This window comes from Mytilus trossulus, chromosome 7 (assembly GCF_036588685.1).
Source record: "Mytilus trossulus isolate FHL-02 chromosome 7, PNRI_Mtr1.1.1.hap1, whole genome shotgun sequence".
NCBI classification, from domain to species: domain Eukaryota; kingdom Metazoa; phylum Mollusca; class Bivalvia; order Mytilida; family Mytilidae; genus Mytilus; species Mytilus trossulus.
Window position 1 is genome coordinate 67,298,945 of NC_086379.1, and position 26,983 is coordinate 67,325,927.

At 31.7% G+C, this 26,983-nt stretch overlaps 1 protein-coding gene across 2 annotated transcripts in view; it reads left to right on the plus strand.

Moving 5' to 3' along the window:
• Positions 1-2,672: 2,672 nt before the first annotated feature.
• The window catches only part of LOC134725644 (eukaryotic translation initiation factor 4E-like), a 30,646-nt gene continuing 6,335 nt past the window's right edge, over positions 2,673-26,983 (plus strand). Inside the window, exons 1-4 of one of the 2 annotated variants that reach the window (XM_063589634.1) lie at positions 2,673-2,778; positions 20,451-20,656; positions 22,179-22,242; positions 23,343-23,456. In XM_063589634.1, the coding sequence (XP_063445704.1) occupies positions 2,755-2,778; positions 20,451-20,656; positions 22,179-22,242; positions 23,343-23,456 (408 nt within the window). In that variant the 5' untranslated portion in view covers positions 2,673-2,754. Of the gene's footprint in view, positions 2,779-19,465; positions 19,580-20,450; positions 20,657-22,178; positions 22,243-23,342; positions 23,457-26,983 lie in introns of those variants that run through there. The other variant, XM_063589633.1, reaches the window with a different exon arrangement.

The following is a 26,983-nucleotide window of genomic DNA, read 5'->3' on the forward strand; positions in this document are numbered from 1 at the left end:
AACAAAAGCCTGCTGGTGTACCACCAATAAAAAAAAAATTCAGCCTTTATGAGATTCAAGAGGAAGGGATAGGAGGCCTTATCGGGATCGTTTTTTTTTTAAGCTCAGGATTTCGGGATCCGGGATTTCTTTTTCCGAATTTCGGGATGTCGGGATTTTAATTTATTTAAATTCTGGACCTCGGGATTTCGTGTTTTTAAGCCCGGTTTTCGGGATCAGGACCCCTTCGTCCTAACCCCCCTCATTTATTGACCTATAAATTATATTGTTGCTCTATCGGCTATCTATATGATAAGCTCGTACATTTCACGAAAATTATTGAATGAGGAAAGCAGTCGACATGTAATCTATATTTCTTTGTTGTTAGATAAAAGGCAGTTACTATTGGCGGCACTGTGTAAAATATCTTAGTTCAAACCGGCAAAATAGCCTATTTCTATAGTGGTTTTTTTTCAATTCTTTTATTACTTTGAGCAAATGATGCTCATCAATACAAATATAATATATATGCAAATACAATATATCATAAATATAGAAATGGCTATTTTACCGGCACCATTAATTTAGTGTCATTTTGCCGGCGATGGAAAAAATAGAATATATTAAGTTAGCATAGGGACATTTTATCATTATGTATACATGATAATAAATTAATTAAAATTAATTAAAACTAATAGAGAAGAGTCCCGTTAGAATAGTAAGTCCCTGGTATCAAGCGGAAGCCAAGTTGAAAACTATTTTATTTAAAGATATGGTATACAATTCAAATAGCTAGCTATTATTTCAAAAGCAATATTTTTTGGAGCTACGCGGTTGTCTATATTTGTATATATATATATATATATTTTTTTTTATCAAATTTATGATGATGCAATATATTTCTATAGAATTAGCTCAGTTATATATCAGAGACATATAATACAATTATTTAATTGATTGTATTATATGTCTCTGGTTATATTAATCAGAGCTGGTCAAATATCATATTAATTTTGCTATTTTGCCGATGCCCGATAAAAAGCCTTTGCTTAAATATAATTATGTTTCCCCCTATTTTAAAATCAAGAATTTATGAGTTTGGGATGTTTCCACGAACTGATCAAGAAATTACTTCAGTAGACTGACGTTTAACGCCATTTCAACTGGTACCGTATGAGGACGTCGTCAAACCGGGAACCGAAACGTTCAAGTTCAAGGCCATCATTAGCTCATACCGACCGTTAATATTTGTATATTCCGAAGGCATACTGAATGTTTTACGGAGGGGACCAACCTAATTCCTACCCAACTCTGTATTCCGCGGGCAATTAGTCTCCAATGTAACAATAATATTTTTATTATTGTTACATTTCCATGTAACTGTAGCCAGTGCCAAAAAACAAGAGTTCTACTATACAGTACAGATGGTAAGAAATTCCGATTTCAAGCGAAATTCCACTGACAAAAAAATGCATTATTTCGTCGGTGTTTATCATCAAAAAAGCGCCGTGGAAATTGGATTCAGTATTTTACCGACAGGTACTCTGAGTGATCTCAGCTACAACTTTTCATTAATTCCTCCTTGGACTATACGAGATAGTCGGTATGTTGTACCTTGTAGTTATCTCAGATCTTTTCACTAAAATCTTTTAAAGGCTACGCACGTTTCTTTATATGTTTCATTTGAAATGTGGAAAATTTTCTTATCCAGAATAACCAAGATTAGATCTAGAAATCTTTAATTCATTAATGTGATATGGTTATCTTATATTGTAAAATGGCAGAACACAATAGTTCTAAAAACTGGCTTTAATTAGGTCAGCAAACAGTGCAGGAATGTGAACTTACTTTATACGAATGTTCATTCAAATGAACAAATTATTGTAATATTTATAGATTATCGTTGATCATCTTAACGAGATTGATTTTCTCGCTTCAGCTGGTACAGCGAAAGTGAGAAAAGCAATCAAGTTGAGATGACCAATGATAATCTGTTTATCGCTATTTTACCTATGACAACGTTGTCAATTTCAATGTCAATTTAGTTAGCAATGCACGTGCCTGCTTAGTTTCTAGCAATATTTTTTCCATCTCCGGGGAGAAGCATGTCAATATGAAAATTGTCACAAAAGAAGATCAAAAGAAAAATGCGCAAAATAGCGATAAAAGGTTATTATCACTTGTTTTTACAAAATGGAATATTTACAAAATGGAATATTTTTGTTTCATTTTATTCAAGGATTTGTATAGTGAGACTATACAAATCCTTGATTTTATTTCAGATATTATTTTATTAAGGGGAGGTAACTCCGAAAAAAAATTTAATAAAGAATTTATCTGGATTTTTTAAGAAGGATAAACTGTGACCATTTTTTCTGTTTTTTATTATGACCAACCGTGCATTTCGGCAGTTAGTCTCTAACGTAACAATAATTAGGCTTTTTTTTATTATTGGGATGCGATTAAATTTAAATGTAACCATAGCCAGTGCCTAAAATTAATTGTGCGAAATTGGCGCGCCATAAATATAAAAGGTTACGGTTATGTCCCCCTGGTTTCGGCTTTCTGTTACAATTTCGTTAACAAACTGTGTGTATTCAAGTTTTAAATTCTTATTAAAACAATTTTCACATTTATTTTGTAAAATAAAATCTCTTTTATAGGTATTCATTGCGTATTTGCCAAGAAACTGACATAAGGCAATACTCTACACAGCCTCGTTTTCGATGCCGGTAAAACCATGTGATTAAAAATCCATATTGGATTTCAGACAACATGGCATCTGTTGAACCTCAAGAGGTACATAACACGTATTTATAGTTTTATCAATGAAAATAACATTGTCAAAAGTTCCATAGAACATTGCTTCAGATTAATAAACAAGTCTGACTCCCAGATAGTTTGATAACGCTTCATTTCAGCAAAACCGGACCGAACAAGCTAGGCAATAGTGCAACATATTCATGTCAAAATTTCCAAATTACTGTCAATTCACAAGAAGGCAAAGTCATCATGAAATGGCTTCATTTTACATCATTTCTAAAGTAGTCATTTTCCAAATTCTAAGTATCGAAATATCCCGGAAAAGTTTTAGAATGATGGAAGATAAAATTATGGATGGGAACATCCTAATCCTTGCTCTTTGTGTAGCACTAGCAGTCATACTCCATACTAAAAGTAAACTTATTACTGTTCTCCATTAGCGGCACTAGTAGATTCATACTTCAGCTCAGTTGGTAGAGAACATTTTACTTTACCAGGAATTATGAGAAAAAATTATCCAGGGATGGACTGTATTGAGTTTTGGCACTCTTTTCCTTATCCTAAGCTGTTAGTTCAATAATTAGTTTGATGCAACTAGTCTCTTTGTGCTTTCTTGTTTCTACTTGCACTGTAGTTTTCTGGGTAATGTCATTAAGTTAAATTGATTGGGTGCAACATCAGAATTCTTAAAAGCTGTATGTTTCTTGGAATAGGACAGTTCTGGGGTATGGTTTTCATACCAATTTGCGGCGTTCAAATTTTTTTTTTACCCATGGGACTGACGAAGCAAGATTTGTCAGTCCTACAAAATTTTAGCCTGTCCTAAAAACTCTGTCAATTTTATCCTGAAATAAAAATAATAACACTTTTGATAAAAAAATAACTTTACTTCATTATTATTAGTTTTATTTTTTACAGCCACAGACAAATTAACTATGAAGAACCAGTTCTGTTCTTCTGCTTGTTCTTATTAAAAGTTATCTTCACTATCCATTTCATCCTCTGAATCACTTTCTCAGTATTTGTTTTCTCCATCAAAGGGTTCAATCACTGATTGTTTGCCAGGGATGTCAACATGAACTGTTTAATTCAAAAAAACCAAAGACACTTAGAAATCTCAGCAATTTTATAAGATGTATTAATAGTAAGCTCACTCCTTCTTAACAACCATAATTTATATACCATACCTATACTTATAGGGAGTATTTCTTTATACAATTTTAACTATTACACTTGACTATCAAAATCTATATATATATATTCTTTAATATGTTATCTCATCCGAAATTTTTTGAATTTTATGCATTTTAAATGCATAATTTGTTTTTTTTATGTATATTATTTTTCAACTTCTCTGTAACCTTTGTACTTGCATGGTTTTATGAGAATAAACTATCTATCTATCTAACAAATTTAGCAGGCCACATGTACATCAGCGCTTTAGTTTTTTCTGTAGGTTTCAGTTTGTTATAATAGGAAACCAGTAGCGGAAATTAGCAGCAGGTACATCTGATGACCGATGTAAAAACGTATTGGAATTAGTTGCGGTACAACTAAATACCGATAAAAAAAGGCAGTGCTACAGCCGTTTTTTCATCGGTCAACGGGACTGGCACTGGCTTTCAAAACACTGGTCTGAGCCTTATTTTGACCGACAGTCAGGACCGACCATTTTCACGAACTCTGAATGTGAATTCTATCATCATGCATTGTCATTTCTGACACATGTTGAGATAAGGGGTGAAAAAGTTTGATTTTATACTGCACAAAATATTTGGGAAATCAAAATCTAATAAGATGGTCGACCTGCACTCCCTCAGTCGTACTGGAATCAAGATAACATTCCTGTGGAACATAAATTATTCCATCAGAATGATAATTATAAAAGTACTGGAAACTTTTAATAAAGCATTGAAACAGGCTCGCCTTCTATCTGGTAAATGATGTCTTACAGCTGGCATGCAAAATTGAAGATCTTTTCCAGAAATGACGTATCTTCTACTTCTTCCGAATACAGGAGTAGACTCCTAGGTAGGAGTGTAAAACTTTACCATATAGCCCTGAACACTTTAAAATATTCTATCTTATTTGCTGTTATCTTGTATGTCTCTTTCTTTATTGGTGTCAGTCGTCACTAGTGTCTGGAGATCTATTGGGATGTTGTGTATAATGTATCTGACAACCTGTTGTTGGGTTGCTGCCCCTGAATTGGTTAAATTTAAAGAAATTTTGCAGATTTTGGTTATTATCTTGAATATACTATTATAGAAAGAGATAAATTAAAATTGTAAACATCAATAATGTTCAGCAAAGTAAGACCTACAAATAAGTCAACATGATTAAAATTGTCTTTCAACCCCTTAAAGGAGATGTGACATGATTTTTTTATATTTTTTTTTTGGTAAATAAATATTTATTTATACATAATTACCCCCCAAAAAACATCGAAAGCAATATAATTATCGTTAAAATGGATAAATAATGAATCTTAATGTATCGATCTGTCGACCTACTAATTATGCATATTTCAATCCCGGAAGTCTCTCAGAACGAGGCTGTGACGTCAGTGGTTACATCAATCATATTTGACTGACGGGTGTATAGGCATAATTAGCGCAATTTCATTTTCGAATGTCTTAAAAAAAAAAGCATGACAGTGATTAAAAATGGTTCTGTGTGCTGCCAGTGGATGCAACAGAAGGCATAAGACAGTTTGATTTTTTTTTTCGTTTTCCGAGTAGATCATCATCTAACCCAGGAAGAGATAGGACTTCCTACCAAGCACTAGTCATAGATTTTGTTCCGCCCACTTTACAAATGTTTGTTACGATCGTGACCCAGAAGTTAAGAAGAATCTCGAGGGATGTCCTACCATGAAGCCAAAACTCCAAAATTCAGTACCTGATATTCCATTGAAACAACCAACAACAGCTGAGCCCAGTCCACCTATACCTATACGCAGGGAGCTTATAAAAAGCACAGAAAGGCTGAAGAATTTTTTTTTTTCTTCGCAAATATTTTTTGGTTCACTTTATAATTTTTTTTTATATAGTTTAGTCATATTTGTGTATAATTGTATAGCCAAAAATATCTCAATATTAAAAATTGTTATTTTGTACCTCCTGTGTGTACCTTACTACCTGTTCACGTGTGCAGGTGTGTACACTGAAATTGGACATAATAAATTAAAAGTCATCAACATTGATCAGAAGTTACAGGTAACGGCACACGTTCTCTACAACGCTTGATTTGCCTTTGAAGTTGAAAGCTACAGGTGTCATACCCCCGGGTGGTGATATGTAAGACATCGTCAATACGCGCTATTGCGTAACATGCGCCGAATATGTGTACATCCATGGGCTCACCTACTTGGTTCACAGGTGAGGTTGGCAATTGTTACGGATATAAGTTACGTAATGCATATCTGTTTAACCTGTTTGAATAAACAATAGTCAATACCTAACTGTCGGATATGGGGTATTACAGAATAGAGAAAAAAAAAGGACTGGACAGTGCAGCTTTTAAAAGGAGGCGGATCGAAAATATTGGGTTTGTGAATTTACTTTGTAAACAATGGAGTACGATAACAATAATTAAATAAGCAAAATAAATAGAGAATTAAGAAGTAATGCTTCTAAAGTAAAAAAATAATAAAAAAAAAGCCTGTCAGTCCCCATAACTAAAACATAACCTGTAGTTGGTACATAAATTTCTATGAGTTTTCTAATAGAAATAAGGCAGGTATGAAAGGTGTATTGCAATAAGTTATTAGTACTTACCCTTATTATTTTATTCTTTAATTAATAATCATTTTATTTCTTAATAAAAAATAATTGTGAAGAGATGCTATGTGATGCTTTTAAAATGACAGACCATTGATGCAAGGTTATTGCGGTGAAAAACTATACGCAAAAGGTGATTTGAATGTGCAACGAATATTTTGGCTAGTGAATGTATGCAAGTCTTTATATTGCATAAGACATAAAGCTGTATTACATAGTTTTAACTTAAATAATGCAAATACATCCAATTGATACAGACCTGGGAGTAGTAGATTTAGTAGATTATGTATAGACTGAGTTAGTTGAAACATTATTTTATTTGCCGAATTAAAGCAAATTGGATTAGACACAAGTAAATCATACAACATGGACAGTTTAAAATTACAATTATACTAGTATGATATAATGGACATACACATAAGGCAAACAGTTTATAGAATAATACTAGATTTCATTCGTAAAAAAGAGAAAAGGAAAGTTTGAAAAGTCATATGATAATGTGACAATGACGTGTGTTCTTATGATGACGATCATGATGATCCGTGCCAGTAACAGTAACGCTCTATCATAGACTATCAAGGCTTAACAAAAGCTGTTTGACCATTGTATGAAATTTTGAACATGTTTGTAAATTTGAATATTTTGTTCATTCGAAAGTTCAATTTGTTCGCAAATTAATAGTTTTGTATCTAAAACAATGTTTTCAGATAGCCAGTTAAGATTATTGAATAAGGTTTTTCTGCATGATGTGTGTTTTGGACAAACAAAGAAGTAATGGTAGACATCCTCAATATCTGACCCACAATGACAAGAAGGATCATTTATAATATTAGCTCTAAATAGATCATTGTTATAAATGAATGGGAACATCTCAATTGCGTTATTGGGCCGTACAAATGAAACGTTTCAATTGTACATAATCGTTTATCGTGTTTTTCTGTTATGCATTACTGTTATGCATTACTGCTCTCTGTTTTCTGTCGTGAAGATAGTCCTGAAACCAATTCAATAAGTTTCCGTCAATACTGTAAGCTTTCATTTTACATATTATACGGCCCCTATGCCAAACTTTGTCGAAGTTAGATAGAAGTCACAAAATACAAAACAATTTAAAGACTGAAGATATACCACACAGAAAAAATATTAAAAAAAAATAAGACAGTACTCATAGAACATTTTAAATGGGATTATTATGGAGGAGAAGAGACATATGGATTTATTTTTACTGTTTTACAACTTCTTAAAATATTTCCTTTAATACCCCCCCCCCCCCCCCCCCCCAAAAAAAAAACCCCTGTTTATTGGTGACAGCTTTAGTGATTCAAATTTTACACCCGTCATACTTGGTAAGGTGATAGTTATTCTATTATTTTTATTCATTTGCTTGTTTAAGAAATTTTTCATGAAGCTTGTTTCATGAAAAAAAAAAAAAATTATCATGCAAAGGATATATCTGACGCCAAATTGAAGCCATTTATAGATATTGTTATGAAAAGAGGAATGTCCGAGCGGTGGATTCTTTTCATAAACAAATATCGAAAATAGAATTATAATGTTCAGCTACAAATATTTGAGATAACGGAGAAAGTTGTAGAAAATGATGATTTAATTAACACATATAAAATTATGATCACAAATCGGTATAAAATGTCACAGTTCCTGAATACTTAATAGTAATCTGAATAAAGTCCGTAAATATATGCTATGCTATGGAACAGTTCTTCTGACGGAAAAGTTAAGAGTATGTCCAAGGATTGCTCATTTGAATATATACGAATAATAACAAGCCAGACCGATGTATTAAATCACTGGAGCTCTATATTCTATAAACCACTTCAATACAGCATACTATAAAATCCTTTCTTTTCGTGTCCTTACTTCACCACACCCCGTGTCTAACGTCTCCAAAACAAAAGTACTCATCAACGTCATCAGCTTGCAAAATCCGGGAAACTGTACAACGTTGTTTAGAAATAATGTTCACAACACTGCCCTCCTTTTTAAAACAATTTCGTCCTCGAAATAAATAACAGTTCATCAGACCACGTATGTATAATAATCGTAATACTACAAACAACAAACTCCATGTCTCCTAATTCTATTGGCTGACTGTTTAGAATCAAGAATTTTGAATTTCTTAGTACATGCTTTCAAACGTTTTACATTAGCACAACACAATTCCTTACTAAATATATTGCCAGATGTCAGTTCTTTGTCTCTCATCTCTGGTTTGTTTATACATTTCCTCAAACGATTTCCAACAGTCACCAGGTCTATTAATTTTATTTTAGGGCATGTCCGTCTAACATGTCCTCTCTCTTTGCATTTTGAACACTTTATTTTCTTCACAGAAGTCCTCACTTTCTTAATGGACGAAACACAATGCAAGTCCGTGGTTTCACACGTTCTTTTACAAAAGTCACTATTTAAATTTTCATGTTGTTTTGAATTCCCTGTATCTTTACGAAAAGTCTCTTTACAAAGTTCTTGCCAATACATTTCCTCTATAATCTCGCCAATGTTGACAGGTTGCTTAATCATTACATTCAACGCTACGCTGGAATCAGTATATCCCGATAAAGCATATTCTGTAGTGAGCTTTACCAACAAATTATTGTCTATTCCAGGAAACGATTTCCTTACCATAATCTCAACTCTACAAACATATTCCTGAATAGATTCATCTTCCGATTTGGACACATTTCTCAGTCTAAGTCGGCACATCCCGGGTGTTTCATTATCCCCAAATCGCCATTTCATAGAAGAATACAGTTTCTCAATATTAGTACGAATATCAATAGGCAAGTGTGCTGAGTATTGTAACGCTTGGTTCCTCAATGCAATTAAAAAATAACAAACCTTGTCATAATTGTCCCAGCAATTACGTTCTGCATAAATTGAAAACTGCATCCAAAATCCCTCAAATGAACCTGTTCCATCAAATTGAAGAGAATATGAATCTGTCATTGTTTTTATATCAATTTCCTCCTCTTTTTGAAAAAATCGGTTGTCTTTTGCTTCAGTAAAATCCACACTTCATACTGCACACGGTAACTTTCTATACAGTATTCAAATACTTCAATCCAACGTTATTCTTATCTTATTTAAAAACACAATTTACTTGTCACAAAACGTAGGTAAGTTCGCTGCCACCAGTGTTATGAAAAGAGGAATGTCCGAGCGGTGGATTCTTTTCATAAACAAATATCGAAAATAGAATTATAATGTTCAGCTACAAATATTTGAGATAACGGAGAAAGTTGTAGAAAATGATGATTTAATTAACACATATAAAATTATGATCACAAATCGGTATAAAATGTCACAGTTCCTGAATACTTAATAGTAATCTGAATAAAGTCCGTAAATATATGCTATGCTATGGAACAGTTCTTCTGACGGAAAAGTTAAGAGTATGTCCAAGGATTGCTCATTTGAATATATACGAATAATAACAAGCCAGACCGATGTATTAAATCACTGGAGCTCTATATTCTATAAACCACTTCAATACAGCATACTATAAAATCCTTTCTTTTCGTGTCCTTACTTCACCACACCCCGTGTCTAACGTCTCCAAAACAAAAGTACTCATCAACGTCATCAGCTTGCAAAATCCGGGAAACTGTACAACGTTGTTTAGAAATAATGTTCACAACAGATATCAAGCCACTTTGACATGTTATTTTTATAACAATTATTTGATTATTGATATCTATTGAATAATTTTAAGTAACAAAGTTACTTCATATATAATAAATCAAAAATTTTGTATTTTCCTAAATTATTTTTTTCTTGTTATTGGAAAAATAATTTCGAAAATAAATTGTGACTATTTGTACTGTGACGATTTGTCCGTGACTATTTGGCTGTGACTTTTTGTCCTGTGACTTTCTGTCCTACATTCTTTATGACCTATCCCTTTCTCTTATTTAATGTAATTAAATTTCACTCAAACATTTTTAAGAAATGTATCTTTATTTTTGGTGAAATTAATTATTGATATAGTATTTTTATATTATATCGACATTGCTTGAAAGATCGTCAATGTCGGATGACGAATTTATATCTTCTACTTGATTTTTTTCTACAAGTAACGACTCAAAATGATACGGTCGAAAATCTAAAGTTAGAGAGTTGCCTTGAAAACTGATGCTAACACTGTCCATTGTTTAATTATGCAGAAATATGATCGACTTCGTCCTCATTGAGACATTTTCTCGGCTTGTATCCACTGACGTCATCACGATCACGTGACCGGTATCTCATTAAAAATCAAAGATTACGACAAGCGCTGGATTCTTTGACCATTTAAAGGCCGTTAAATGATGTTTTGACAAGAAAAATTTATTACAAAATATTTTTTTACCAATATTTATGAATTAATCAAAAAAAAAAAAAAAAAAAAAAATTGTGTCACGTCTTCTTTAAGGAGTTATTTCAATTTATAGTCAATTTTTAACAACTTTTTGTCATTTTATTTAACTTGTACAAAAATCTTTTTCTCTGAAACTACTTGGCCAAATTTAACCAAACTTGGCCACAGTTATCATTGTGGTATATAGTTTAAAAAATGTGTCCGATGACCGCGCCTTCCAAACAAAATGGCCGACATGGCTAAAATTAGAACATACATGTAGTGGTAAAATGCAGTTTTTGCTTTATATTTTTGAAACTAAGACATTTAGGGCAGATCTTTCAAAAATTAAATGTCCATTAAAATAAGATCTATCCCCTCACAAATTTTTAGTCAGCTGAATTCAGTTTGCTGCCCTAAAATTGGTAATTTTTTCAGTTTTTGGTTATTATCTTGAATACTATTATAGATGGAGATAAACTGTAAACAGCAATAATGTTCATCAAAGTAAGATCTACAAATAAGTCAACATGATTAAAATTGTTAGAGGACCCCTTCAGGATTTACCGGGATTATTGCCCTTTAAGGTCAATGTTGAACATTTCCGTCAATTTTGTAACTTGTACAAAAATCTTCCTTTCTAAAACTATGGGCAAAATTTAACCAAGCTTGGCCACAATTATTATCTATTTAAAAAAGTATCTAATGACCCTGCTTACCAACAAAGATGGTCGCCATCAGTAAATACAGTAACAGGTGAGCCACACAGGCTCTTGAAGGCCTCTAGTTTATATTATAATTCAATACAGTTCTAACGCCTGAGGGATATCCGGATTAAGAAACGCTAATCACTTGCACCTGAGCTTGTACAGGTAGATCAACAAACCAGACAGCAGGGGTAGAAATAAGAAAAGACCATTGACTTGCCCAAAGGGCAAGTCAATATCTAGATTAACTTGCTCTTGTTTCTGTTAACTTGCCTGACTAATGCGGACCCCTCTGCACCGACGAGTGTAGCTTGTCAGGCTTATGGCGAGGGGTCTGGGGGCCGCCAGAAGCTCTGGGGTAAATGGTGCCAAATCCTGCATTCTAGACCTCTCCTGGCAGATGATTTCAAGTTTCTATACACCCTTTTTTAAACAAAAACTTACTTTTACAAAAAAAAATCAGATGTACATGTAGAAACAGACGCAATATATATTGTCAAATTTCCTGTAAAAAATATGCTTCATTCTAAACAATGCAATTATAATTTATTTTACATTTTTCAGCAATACTATAAGAGCGTGTTTCTACATTGAATGAATTTGAAACCATTAATTTTGTAAAGAGAGTCAGCCTGTTGTTTCTACTTGCATTTTTAAATCAACTAAAAAGTCGTTTGCAAAAAGTGTTCTGATTGGATCGTTGTATCGACTTCCTTTCACGATTAGTAGCGGAAATCCTCGAGCAGGTGCGACTGAACATTCTAAAACGCCGGCGCTCATTGGCTTACGCATAGGAATTGACCAATAGAATTATTCGGGATAAACTACGATGTTTACGATTTTCCTGGCATGCTCATATGAAATAAATAAAGACGACGAAAATAGTAATACAATAATACACACTGTACATCGTAGAAAATTACATCTGACGTAGTTATACAAATACAAATATTTTATTGGCACAAATTCATTAACAATATATGGTTGAGACCTATTGCATATATAAGGCCTAAAATAAAATATTGTTTGTTTCCCCAATCCCGACCGACCCTGCAAAATTGGTGCTACTCATAAAATTTTATTGTCAAAACTAAGTCAAATATTATTTTATTCATTTGAATTTTCAGGCTTACCAGATCGTCTGATATTTTTCCAGCTTTTTGGAAAAATAAAATTATTTCCCATCCTACCTACCCACACCTGGCTTGGCAGGGTCACGATTGGGGAAACAAACAATATTTTAATTTAGGCCTAATTATATTAATTGACATGATAGAATGAAACACAAACACAAAATTTCAACTTGCCCGGCGGACAACTACATGTATGTGATGGGCTTCACTTGCCCGCTGCAGATTTTACTTGCCTCGGGCAATTTCGCTTATTTCGAACCCTGGACAGGAGAATACTATCTGAAGATAGATGATTCATTTATAGAATTATTCGAATAAGTTTAAGCAAATGCTTATGATAATTTAGAATGAAAAAATAAATTGATAATCCAGTTACAAACAAAATAGTTTAACAAGTCGAACACATGCTTTGATTTTAACTTCCCCTATCAGCATCCCCCTTTTACGATAGTAGAGGGGCATTATGTTTTCTGGTCTGTGGCTCCGTTTGTCCGTTCGTTCGTCCGCATGTTAAAGTTTTTGGTCAAGGTAGTTTTTGATTTAGTCGAAGTACAATCAACTTGAAACTTAGTACACTTGTTGCTTATGATATGATCTTTCTTATTTTATAGCCAAATTAGACTTTTGACCCCAATTTCAAGGTCCACTGAACATAGAAAATGAAAGTGGGAGTTTCAGGTTAAAGTTTTTGGTCAAGGTAGTTTTTGATGAAGCTGAAGTCCAATCAACTTGAAACTTAGTACACTTGATGCTTATGATATGATCTTTCTAATTTCAAAGCAAAATCAGACTTTTGACCTCAATTTACGGTCCACTGAACATAGAAAATGAAAGTGGGAGTTCAGGTTAAAGTTTTTGGTCAAGGTAGTTTTTGATGAAGCTGAAGTCCAATCAACTTGAAACTTAGTACACTTGTTGCTTATGATATGATCTTTCTAATTTTAAAATCAAATTAGACTTTTGACCCTAATTTCATGGTCAACTGAACATAGAAAATGAAAGTGGGAGTTTCAGGTTAAAGTTTTTGATGAAGCTGAAGTCCAATCAACCTGAAACTTAGCACACTTGATGCTTATGATATGACCTTTTTATACGACCGCATCGTCGTATATTGCTATCACGTTGGCGTCGTCGTCGTCGTCGTCCAAATACTTTTAGTTTTCGCACTCTAACTTTAGTAAAAGTGAATAGAAATCTATGAAATTTTAACACAAGGTTTATCACCATAAAAGGAAGGTTGGTATTGATTTTGGGAGTTTTGGGCCTAACATTTTAGGAATTAGGGGCCAAAAAGGGCCCAAATAAGCATTTTCTTGGTTTTCGCACTATAACTTTAGTTTAAGTTAATAGAAATCTATGAAATTTTGACACAAGGTTGATGACCACAAAAGAAAGGTTGGGATTGATTTTGGGAGTTTTGGTTTTAACAGTTTAGGAATTAGGGGCCAAAAAAGGGCCCAAATAAGCATTATTCTGGGTTTTCGCACAATAACTTTAGTTTAAGTAAATAGAAATCAATGAAACTTAAATATAATGTTTATGACCACAAAAGGAAGATTGGTATTGATTTTGGGAGTTTAGGTCCCAACAGTTTAGGAATTAGGGGCCAAAAAGGGACCCAAATAAGCATTTTTCTTGGTTTTCACACCATAACGTTAGTATAAGTAAATAGAAATCTATGAAATTTAAACACAAGGTTAATGACCATAAAAGGAAAGTTGGTATTGATTTTGGGAGTTTTGGTCCCAACAGTTTAGGAAAAAGGGGCCCAAAGGGTCCAAAATTAAACTTTGTTTGATTTCATCAAAATTGAATAATTGGGGTTCTTTGATATGCCGAATCTAACTGTGTATGTAGATTCTTAACTTTTGGTCCCGTTTTCAAATTGGTCTACATTAAGGTCCAAAGGGTCCAAAATTAAACTTAGTTTGATTTTAACAAAAATTGAATCCTTGGGGTTCTTTGATATGCTGAATCTAAAAATGTACTTAGATTTTTTTATTATTGGCCCAGTTTTCAAGTTGGCCCAAATCGGGGTCCAAAATTAAACTTTTTTGATTTCATCAAAAATTGAATAAATGGGGTTCTTTGATATGCCAAATCTAACTATGTAAGTAGATTCTTCATTTTTGGTCCAGTTTTAAAATTGGTCTAAATTAAAGTGCAAAGGGTCCAAAATTAAACTAAGTTTGATTTTAACAAAAATTAAATTCTTGGGCCTCTTTGATATGCTGAATCTAAACATGTACTTAGATTTTTGATTATGGGCCCAGTTTTCAAGTTGGTCCAAATCAGGATCTAAAATTATTATATTAAGTATTGTGGAATAGCAAGTCTTTTCAATTGCTACAGTATTGTGCAATGGCAAGAAATATCTAATTTCACAATGTTGTGAAATAGCAAATTTTTTTTTAATTAGAGTTATCTTTCTTTGTCCAAAATAGTAAGCAAGAAATATCTTATTGCAAGAATTTTTTTTAATTGGAGTTATCTTTCTTTGTCCAGAATCAACTTAAATCTTTGTTATATACAATATACAATGTATATTCACTTTTTACTACCAACTGATAAATTTAAATAATCTTAACCATTCAGTGATAACAAGCAGTTTTTTTACATTTTATTTACAGTTTATTTTATGATGTATTTAAATGAGTAGTTATTGTTGCAAACTCCATTAGAATATTTTAATTGAGATTAGTTTTGGAATAAGGGAAAGGGGGATGTGATTAAAAAATTGGGTTCAATTTTTATACGACCGCAAATTTTGAAAAAATTTTCGTCGTATATTGCTATCACGTTGTCGTCGTCGTCGTCCGAATACTTTCAGTTTTCGCACTCTAACTTTAGTAAAAGTGAATATAAATCTATAAAATTTTATCACAAGGTTTATGACCACAAAAGGAAGGTTGGTATTGATTTTGGGAGTTTAGGTCCCAACAGTTTAGGAATTAGGGGCCAAAAAGGGACCCAAATAAGCATTTTTCTTGGTTTTCGCACCATAACTTTAGTATAAGTAAATAGAAATCTATGAAATTTAAACACAAGGTTTATGACCATAAAAGGAAGGTTGGTAATGATTTTGGGAGTTTTGGTCCAAACAGTTTAGGAATAAGGGGCCCAAAGGGTCCAAAATTAAACTTTGTTTGATTTCATCAAAATTGAATAATTGGGGTTCTTTGATATGCTGAATCTAACTGTGTATGTAGATTTTTAACTTTTGGTCCCGTTTCCAAATTGGTGTACATTAAGGTCCAAAGGGTCCAAAATTAAACTTCGTTTGATTTTGACAAAAAATTAATCGGTTGGGTTCTTTGATATGCTGAATCTAAAAATGTAATTAGATTCTTGATTATCGGCCCAGTTTTCAAGTTGGTCCAAATCGGGGTCCAAAATTAAACTTTGTTTGATTTCATCAAAAATTGAATAAATGGGGTTCTTTGATATGCCAAATCTAACTGTGTATGTAGATTCCTAATTTTTATACGACCGCAAATTTTGAAAAAATTTTCGTCGTATATTGCTATCACGTTGGCGTCGTCGTCGTCGTCCGAATACTTTTAGTTTTCGCACTCTAACTTTAGTAAAAGTGAATAGAAATCTATGAAATTTTAACACAAGGTTTATGACCATAAAAGGAAGGCTGGTATTGATTTTGGTAGTTTTGGTCCCAACATTTTAGGAATTAGGGGCCAAAAAGGGCCCAAATAAGCATTTTCTTGGTTTTCGCACAATAACTTTAGTTTAAGTTAATAGAAATCTATGAAATTTTGACACAAGGTTTATGACCACAAAAGAAAGGTTGGGATTGATTTTGAAAGTTTTGGTTTCAACAGTTTAGGAATTAGGGGCCAAAAAAGGGCCCAAATAAGCATTATTCTTGGTTTTCGCACAATAACTTTAGTTAAAGTAAATAGAAATCTATGAAATTTAAACATAATGTTTATGACCACAAAAGGAAGGTTGGTATTGATTTTGGGAGTTTCCGTCCCAACAGTTTAGGAATTAGGGGCCAAAAAGGGACCCAAATAAGCATTTTTCTTGGTTTTCGCACCATAGCGTTAGTATAAGTAAATAGAAATCTATGAAATTTAAACACAAGGTTTATGACTATAAAAGGAAGGTTGGTATTGATTTTGGGAGTTTTGGTCCCAATAGTTAAGGAAAAAGGGGCCCAAAGGGTCCAAAATTAAACTTTGTTTGATTTCATCAAAATTGAATAATTGGGGTTCTTTAATTTGCTGAATCTAACTGTGTATGTAGATTCTTAATGTTTGGTCTCGTTTTCAAATTGGTCTACATTAAGGTCCAAAGGGTCCAAAATTAAACTTAGTTTGATTTTAACAAAAATTGAAACCTTGGGGTTCTTTGAAATGCTGAATCTAAAGATGTACTTAGATTTTTTATTATTGGCCCAGTTTTCAAGTTGGCCCAAATCGAGGTCCAAAATTAAACATTGTTTGATTTCATCAAAAATTGAATAATTGGGGTTCTTTGATATGCCAAATCTAACTGTGTATGTAGATTCTTAATTTTTGGTCCAGTTTTAAAATTGGTCTAAATTAAAGTGCAAAGGGTCCAAAATTAAACTAAGTTTGATTTTAACAAAAATTAAATTCTTGGGCCTCTTTGATATGCTGAATATAAACATGTACTTAGATTTTTGATTATGGGCCCAGTTTTCAAGTTGGTCCAAATCAGGATCTAAAATTATTATATTAAGTATTGTGCAATAGCAAGTCTTATCAATTGCACAGTATTGTGCAATGGCAAGAAATATCTAATTTCACAATATTGTGAAATAGCAATTTTTTTTTAATTAAGAGTTATCTTTCTTTGTCCAGTATAGTAAGCAAGAAATATCTGCAAGATTTTTTTTTAATTGGAGTTATCTTTCTTTGTCCAGAATCAACTTAAATCTTTGTTATATACAATATACAATGTATATTCACTTTTTACTACCAACTGAAAAATTTAAATAATCTTTACCATTCAGTGATTACAAGCAGTTTTTTTACATCTTAATATTTTATGATGTATTTAAATGAGTAGTAATTGTTGCAAACTCCATTAGAATATTTTAATTGAAATTAGTTTTGGAATAAGGGTTCAATTTTTCTCATTTGAAATTTCATAAATAAAAAGAAAATTTCTTCAAACATTTTTTTGAGAGGATTAATATTCAACAGCATAGTGAATTGCTCTAAGAGAAAACAAAAATTTTAAATTCATTTGAATATATTCATTCTGTGTCAGAAACCTATGCAGTGTCAACTATTTAATCACAATCCAAATTTAGAGTGGAATCCAGCTTGAATGTTGTGTCCATACTTGCCCCAACCGTTCAGGGTTCAACCTCTGCGGTCGTATAAAGCTACGCCCTGCGGAGCATCTGGTTGGTCTTGTTTTCAAATTGGTCTACATTAAAGTCCAAAGGGTCCAAAATTAAACTTAGTTTGATTTTAACAAAAATTGAAATCTTGGGGTTCTTTGATATGCTGAATCCAAACATGTACTTAGATTTTTGATTCTGGGCCCAGTTTTCAAGTTGGTCCAAATCAGGATCTAAAATTGTTATATTAAGTTTTGTGCAATAGCAAGTCTTTTCAATTGCACAGTATTGCGCAATGGCAAGAAATATCTTATTGCAAAATATTGTGAAATAGCAATTTTGTTTTTAATTAGAGTTATCTTTCTTTTTCCAGAATAGTAAGCAAGAAATATCTAATTGTAAGAATTTTTTTTATTTGGAGTTATCTTTCTTTGTCCTGAATCAACTTAAATCTTTGTTATATATACAATATACAATGTATATTCACTTTTTACTACCAACTGATAAATTAAAATAATCTTTACCATTCAGTGATAACAAGCATTTTTTTTACATCTTAATATTTTATGATGTATTTAAATGAGTAGTAATTGTTGCAAACTCCATTAGAAATTTTAATTGAGATTAGTTTTGGAATAAGGGATAGGGGGATGTGATTAAAAAAATTGGGTTCAATTTTCTCATTTGAAATTTCATAAATAAAAAGAAAATTTCTTCAAACATTTTTTTGAGAGGAATAATATTCAACAGCATAGTGAATTGCTCTAAGAGAAAACAAAAATTTTAATTTCATTAGAACATATTCATTCTGTGTCAGAAACCTATGCTGTGTCAACTATTTAATCACAATCCAAATTTAGAGCTGAATCCAGCTTGAATGTTATGTCCATACTTGCCCCAACCGTTCAGGGTTCAACCTCTGCAGTCGTATAAAGCTACGCCCTGCGGAGCATCTGGTTTATTGGTTACATCTCCCTTTATTCATCATGTTTGTAAGAAACATTAGCATGTGCTTTACATGATATCATTATGTATATGTAAATCATATGCTTCATGCACAGTCCTAGTTAAAACATCTTCAGTACTTATCCCCATTTATATCAAAATCTTATGATAAATAAATACTGTCAAAATTAACTTTTTGACAAATGCTTAAAAATTTGTGTGAGGTAGATATGTTCTATTCTTTCAGTTGGTTTTCATGTATACCATATTAATTCTTTTTCAAATCTTTTCTGTTGAAAAATTATCACATTTGCAATTTTATTGTTTAGTTAATGTTTAATTGTACAAGAATCTCAAGATTTAGCTCATGATAGATTGATGTAGTTCAAAAAAACAAATTTAGGTTAGGAAGTAGGACAACGTTAGTTTTTCATTCACAAGTAGTCTAGAAATGATTGTCATGCCCAGAAGGTATATTCTTGTCAGGTCACAGTGGTTGGTACATCTGATGTTCAGTATATAACTGTCTTACACAGGATTATAATATGCTATACCACCTGAGTCTTGGCAGAAAATTAAGGGTAAGAGGAAAACGTTTTAAAGAGGTATTTTGGGGAACTAAGGATTTAACACCAAGGAATTTTGACAGCCAATCTAATGTGTTTCTATTAAGATTTTTAACTTTTTCATACATATTTTCTTTTGAGACTATGATTTATATTTTACATTTTTTACATATCATTTTTGTAAGGTCTTGTTTTAAAAGGCTCATAAACCCTTAAAAAGACCTTATTATCATACAGAATAAAAGACTTTTCTTTGTCAGATTTTAGTATTATTTGCGAGAAGTACTTATTTCATATGTGTTCCTATTTTACAAGTTGTATACAATTAAAGTCATGGATTACCTGAAAGTTACGGTAAGATAAAGTTATTTTCACTTACAAATAATGAATTATGTATGTATATATATTATTTTATTATTTTGTCAGATACATATCCTTATGCAGGTACAGAAAAAATAGAAAATTTCAATTGAATTATATAAATTCATTTCTAGTCTTGAATTGAAACAGTGACTTTTTTTTAAATTTGAAGGACGACCAGCTTTTTGGTCAGTATTGACAAAAGAATGAATCAGCAACTTTTGCTAGACATTGCTTTTATTTGTTTCTCGACAAAAGAATGAATCTGCAACTTTTGCTAGACATTGCTTTTATTCGTTTCTACATAAATGAGAAACTCTCATGACTTCATATTTCTTTACTATTAAATGAAAATTTGTTGTTATGGAATGGAAAGTTACAGATGATAATGGACTGTGATTACAAAAGTCTGACATGGAATTGAGGTCTTTAACAGTCTTGAGAGATTTATTTTTAGTTTTTACTGGCCAAAATGGACTTGGTATTCATTCGGAACAATAAGATAATACTTACATTAATATTTCAGGAGTTACGGAATGATACAGAAGAACAAGTTGATGAAGTAGAAGAAGTTGAAGGCGAAGAAGACGATTCTTTATCACCAGAACTCTTAATCAAACATCCACTTCAAAATAAATGGGCCTTGTGGTTTTTCAAAAATGACAGAACGAAAGAATGGACAGCGAATCTAAAACTGGTTACGGCATTTGATACTGTAGAAGATTTCTGGGGGTAAATGATATATTTAGTAGTTTAAATTAAAGCTTAAAGTGAAAATAGAATTCATAAATTTTAATATAGAGCATAGATCTAGAGTATTAGTTCTAATTGTATATAATATAACATAATTTTTTTAATTTTTTTTTTATTGAAATTCCATATTTAGAAAAGAAAAAGAAGTACAGTTATTAAGGAAAGACTTGATTTTATAATTATACCCCACTCCAAAGTAGGGGGTGTATAAACTTTTACATCAGTCTGTCTATCTTTTTTTCATCTGCCTGTTTTTCTCTCCATAACCACTCACTTATCAATGGCCATGTTTGATTTTTTCTCCCCATTTTTCTGAGGATCTACAAATGAAAGCTTCTTAAAATTTGGTATCAAGCTTCTTGTGCACATGCTTTATTAAGATGTAAATAAATACATAGAGGTAAAGATTTTGCCTATTTACATAGAGGTAAAGATTTTGCCTATTTACATAGAGGTAAAGATTTTGCCAATTGTAATTATTGTTTAAGTAACAATAAGTATTTTAATATCAATTTTCAAATATTAAAATCTTATATGCATACAGTCTTTAAACTGTAAAAGCTGCATCTCTATAGAGTCATCAAAACAAAAATATTGTATTTGAAAGTGCATGTTTTTTTTTATTATTGTCAAATAAGTTTTATGTACATTTAGCAGGAATGTTAGAATTACATTAAAAGTAAAAAGATTTATTGTGAAGTAAAATGAAAGCATGAATACACTGTAAACAAAATAAATATTAAAGTACTAAGTATGTTAATTAAAATGCAAGTCACAAGTTATTTTTGTGATGGTTAGGCATGAAAACTGAGAGAAAAGGTATATAGTAGGATCAAAAATAGAATTTATTTGTCAGAAATGGTTGTGTTGTGACTGGGTTGTCAACAGTTGATGGATCACACCATTTAGTGTGACATGTCTTCTAGCCCACTAACCTATAAACAATTATTTTGTTTATTACATTAATTGTTTATTCCAAAATGATGAGGAAATCTTGAAATCAATAATGTCCAAATATGAATTATAGTAAAATACTGATATTGGAGCTATTTTAACATGTTAAATGACAGAAGGATATTAATTATATATAAAGGGGAATGCTTGTTTTAATATGTTATATTTATTTATTAAAATTTCAAACTTTGATAGACACACCCAGAAAAATATAGACCTTGACATCAAAAATAGAAAATTAACGTAGTGCGATACCCATGATGTCAAGGATATCTGTATTATTATTGGGAGACTTAATTACATATTCTTCCTACACCCCACCCACACCCCCTTGGATAAAAATGTAGTAGAACAATGATTAGAAAAACAATAGAATCACTTCTGAGTTTGAAGCTCAAGTTTGAAGTCCAGCTTAACCTTTAAGTTTGTTTGGTTATATTAAAAGACAAGTTCAAGTTTAAGATTGTAATAAATTTCACTAGGACAATGTGTTTTGTAAACACATAATATATTCTGATTTTAACATGTACAATGTTTATAATTTTAGATTATATAACCATGTACAGAAAGCAAGCAAATTACCCTCAGGCTGTGATTACTCATTATTTAAGGTAAATACTGAAGGAAAAAGAATTTATTTCCTTGTTAGCTTTTATTACTTGTATAACTTAACTATATATGTTATAACACCTACCAACCTGTTATATATAGAATAACCATACATTGTCTCGAAATATCAATGTTATTTGTACAAGGCTTAGAAGCGGGTAGAAAGTGAGGCTGTGCCGAGCATTTCTACCTGTTTCGAGCAGAGTACAAATGACATTGATATTTCTAGACAATGTATGGTTATTCTTTATATACTTCCAACTCTTATAACTGTTTTAAATGAACTATTTAGGGTAAAAACCATCAATTTTTGATTTGGAGCGGACAACGTTAAATTTTCGGGGAACCTGTATGTTTTATTGACTGTTAAGAATTGCGCTCATATTAACGTACCTTTTTGCGGTACGGCCACTATCTTTGTGACGTCGCTTAATTGTTATACTTTATGTTGTATTGAATAGAAACGTATAATGGCAGACGTAGTTCTACCTTTATCGCCTTAGACTTAGATAACTTACGATCAAATAACCTACATTGGTGCCGTGACTTCAAACGGAGAGAATGGATTGTAACGTAAAGATTCATGTCAAAAATAAAACTCTATGGAAACCCATTGTCAATGTCATAAACAAGGTGATATACGGTCAGTGACTGTATATCACATATAAATATACAGCCAATGCAATTTGACTGCTCAAATAGCACAGCTGCAGTATATATTATGATAGTATGTGCTTATCTGATCACATGACACAAGTCTGTCATATTTTTAAAGATCTACAACATGACATATTAACATTATAAAATTTATTTTAACTTAAAACATACATTTATTCGGGAAATGGACTTCTTTGAATAAAAACTAAGTCTGTATGATACTGATAGTAATTTGAGACTCAATTCACAACCGAAGTGTCTAAATCTAGTAAACAAAATGTTGGTTCCAGTACTAGTGGAAAAAAAGTTTTTTTTATTATTCAATCGAATGGTCTCCTTTTGCATGATTCTTAGAAATCTTAGAAACAGCCATTTCTACAATTATAAGATGCCAACATACTATTTAGACATATCACATGTACAAATATTTTTCTTATTTTTTAAGGATGGTGTTCAGCCAATGTGGGAAGACGATGTAAATAAAGATGGAGGAAGATGGTTAATTAATTTAGAAAAAAATAAACGATCAACAGATTTAGATAATTTTTGGTTGGAAACAGTAAGTATTTTAATTCTTGGACTGGTAACATACCATTTAGTTGCAGAAATGAACAGATTCATTCTTTAACAAAAAGTCTGTTGATGAATACTTATAACAGACAAATGGTTACCACATAAAAGCATGTATAGTATGGCAGACTATTATTAAAAATTACCCTATTAACTGTTAGGGACACTGTTGTACTGATTCCAACTTGAAATTTGGAACATCCAAGGACTTTTATCTTGCATTTTGATAGATTAAATATATATGCTTTGGCTATTTACTTGTGGCATTGGACCACTGTTCTTTTATAGTTTTAATTTTTTTTTATAAATTAAGCATATTAAATTTTCTAACACAAGTTGACAACTATCAAAAAGTGCAAGCTATTGCATTTGCTATCCAGTCTGAATGTCCACTTTTATTTTATGTTAAAAAACCTCTGAAAAATAAAAACAAGTCTGGACAGTACACAACACTTGTGATCTTTGGTTAGACTTATTATCACATCATTTAACAATGCTTCATTAAATTCATGTGTTGTGGTGTAGAAGATGATAAGATCTAGACAATTCAGGACAGATCACATTTAGATGACCTTTTGCACAAATTTTTATGCCCCCTGATGCCCCAACAAATATATGTTGACAGCAACACTTGTACCGTTCTACAACTATGCACCTCTTTACAAATTGAAAAACTGCTGAATTGTTTGTTCCTGCTTTTTAACTTTAGTTTGCCTAAAACAAATGTTGTGAAACTCATACATAATGCATATTAACACAAAAGTCTGATCATGTACAAATTAAGATAGGGACACTTTTAACATTCTTGAGTTACGTCCCTTTATAACATTATATGCAAGTAGGGCGTCTTCTATTCCCCATTTATTTAAAATATGAAAGTTATATAAATTTAAAGATGCATTATTTTTATTCGACCGCAAATTTTGAAAAAATTTTCGTCGTATATTGCTATCACGTTGGCGTCGTCGTCGTCGTCCGAATACTTTTAGTTTTCGCACTCTAACTTTAGTAAAAGTGAATAGAAATCTATGAAATTTTAACACAAGGTATATGTCCATAAAAGGAAGGTTGGTATTGATTTTGGGAGTTTTGGTCCCAACAGTTTAGGAATTAGGGGCCAAAAAGGGGCCCAAATAAGCATTATTCTTGGTTTTCGCACAATAACTTAGGTTTAAGTAAATAGAAATCAATGAAATTTAAACACAATGTTTATGACCACAAAAGGAAGGTTGGTATTGATTTTCGGAGTTTTGGTCCCAACAGTTTAGGAAAAAGGGGCCCAAAGGGTCCAAAATTAAACTTTGTTTGATTTCATTAAAATTGAATAATTGGGGTTCTTTGATATGCCGAATCTAACTGTGTATGTCGATTCTTAACTTTTAGTCATGTTTTCAAATTGGTCTACATTAAGGTCCAAAGGGTCCAAAATTAAACCAGTGATTTAGCTAGCGCTCGTCACTTTCGTATTTTACGAAAAGGTTTTCGAAATGACGAAAATATTTCATATCAATTTCGTCACTTAAATTTTGAAAGTGTAATAAAAATATTTACACATCAAATTACTTGAATTCTACCTGTCTTTATGTTTCTGACAAGTTTATGACCCTCAGGTAATTAACGTTTACCAAAGGTGTTAAAAGTTGTGATGACAAGTAATCCGCCTATCGCCAATCAGATGGGTCACTAATCCCTTAATTATTATTATAAAACCTCATAAATGACCATCATAATAATCTATTTAAGTTAAATCAGTCAGTCAGCATTTCATTTTAATCATTTCTCACAAATCTGTCGTATTTTCGTCATTTGAACAAAATTGATAATCTTCCCGGACATTTCGACTTTATTTTAATTTCAATATTTCCCTTACGATCATAATTTGCAGTTTGCTTGTCGTAGTTTCGTCATTTTAACGTATTTTCGTCATACTTTATATAAATATTCATGAAAAACTTTCGACAACTGCGATTGAAAAGAATAAACTTTATTCAAAACGTAAATATTTTCACTTGCAAACAGGTGCTTCCTGTTCTACGTATTGCGCATGCGTAAAAGTTCGTAGATGAATCCGGTTTTATTCTGAAATTATTATTCAATTGTCACTTCCCGTTTTCATTTCATTTCGTTTAAAAATCGAAAGTAAACGTGATCTACAGTCTACAGTCATTAGAATCGTATAGATGCAGATCCTTCTATCCAATATTAAAGAAATTGATTCCAAATATATATTTAAACGTATTTTCAAGGATATAAATGATTGTGAAGTGAAAAAGTCGTTACAAGTTCATTTGTGCAGTGGTTTAAAATATAGAGGCACCCAACTTTTGTTGATCAGGGATGTGCCCTGAAAATAACTGAAGTGAAGTTGTGAACCATATTACCAGATCCCTGTTCTTATCTCCATATCTAAGCATCACATCAGTCAATTCATTCAATATTGCCAATAACTGCCTACATTAGCAATCCTAAAGTCTTCAAAGATCCTAGACTAGTCCTTGAAGGACTTGGACATATATGTATAGCTAGTTTGATAAACATCCTAGACCCCTTGCTATTATAAAAAATAAGCCTGATTTTTATCACGCGCAGAAGTGACTAAAGCCCTCAAAATCCTAGCTAAAACCCTGATTAAACTTAGTTTGATTTTGACAAAAAATGAATCGGTTGGGTTCTTTGATATGTTGAATCTAAAAATGTACAGTTTTCAAGTTGGTCCAAATCTGGGTCCAAAATTAAATTTTATTTGATTTCATCAAAAATTGAATAAATGGAGTTTGTTGATATGCCAAATCTAACTGTGTATGTAGATTCTTCATTTTTGGTCCCGTTTTCAAATTGGCCTTCATTAAGGTCCAAAGGGTCCATAATTAAACTAAGTTTGATTTTAACAAAAATTAAATTCTTGGGCCTCTTTGATATGCTGAATCTTAACATGTACTTAGATTTTTGATTATGGGCCCAGTTTTCAAGTTGGTCCAAATCAGGATCTAAAATGATTATATTAAGTATTGTGCAATAGCAAGTCTTTTCAATTGCACAGTATTGTGCAATGGCAAGAAATATCTAATTTCACAATATTGTGAAATAGCATTTTTTTTTTTTAATTAGAGTTATCTTTCTTTGTCTAGAATAGTAAGCAATAAATATATTATTGCAAGATTTTTTTTTAATTGGAGTTATCTTTCTTTGTCCAGAATCAACTTAAATCTTTGTTATATACAATATACAATGTATATTCACTTTTTACTACCAACTGATTAATTTATATGATCTTTACCATTCAGTGATAACAAGCATTTTTTTTACATCTTAATATTTTATGATGTATTTAAATGAGTAGTTATTGTTGCAAACTCCATTAGAATATTTTAATTGAGATTAGTTTTGGAATAAGGGAAAGGGGGATGTGATTAAAAAATTGGGTTCAATTTTTCTCATTTGAAATTTCATAAATAAAAAGAAAATTTCTTCAAACATTTTTTTGAGAGGACTAATATTCAACAGCATAGTGAATTG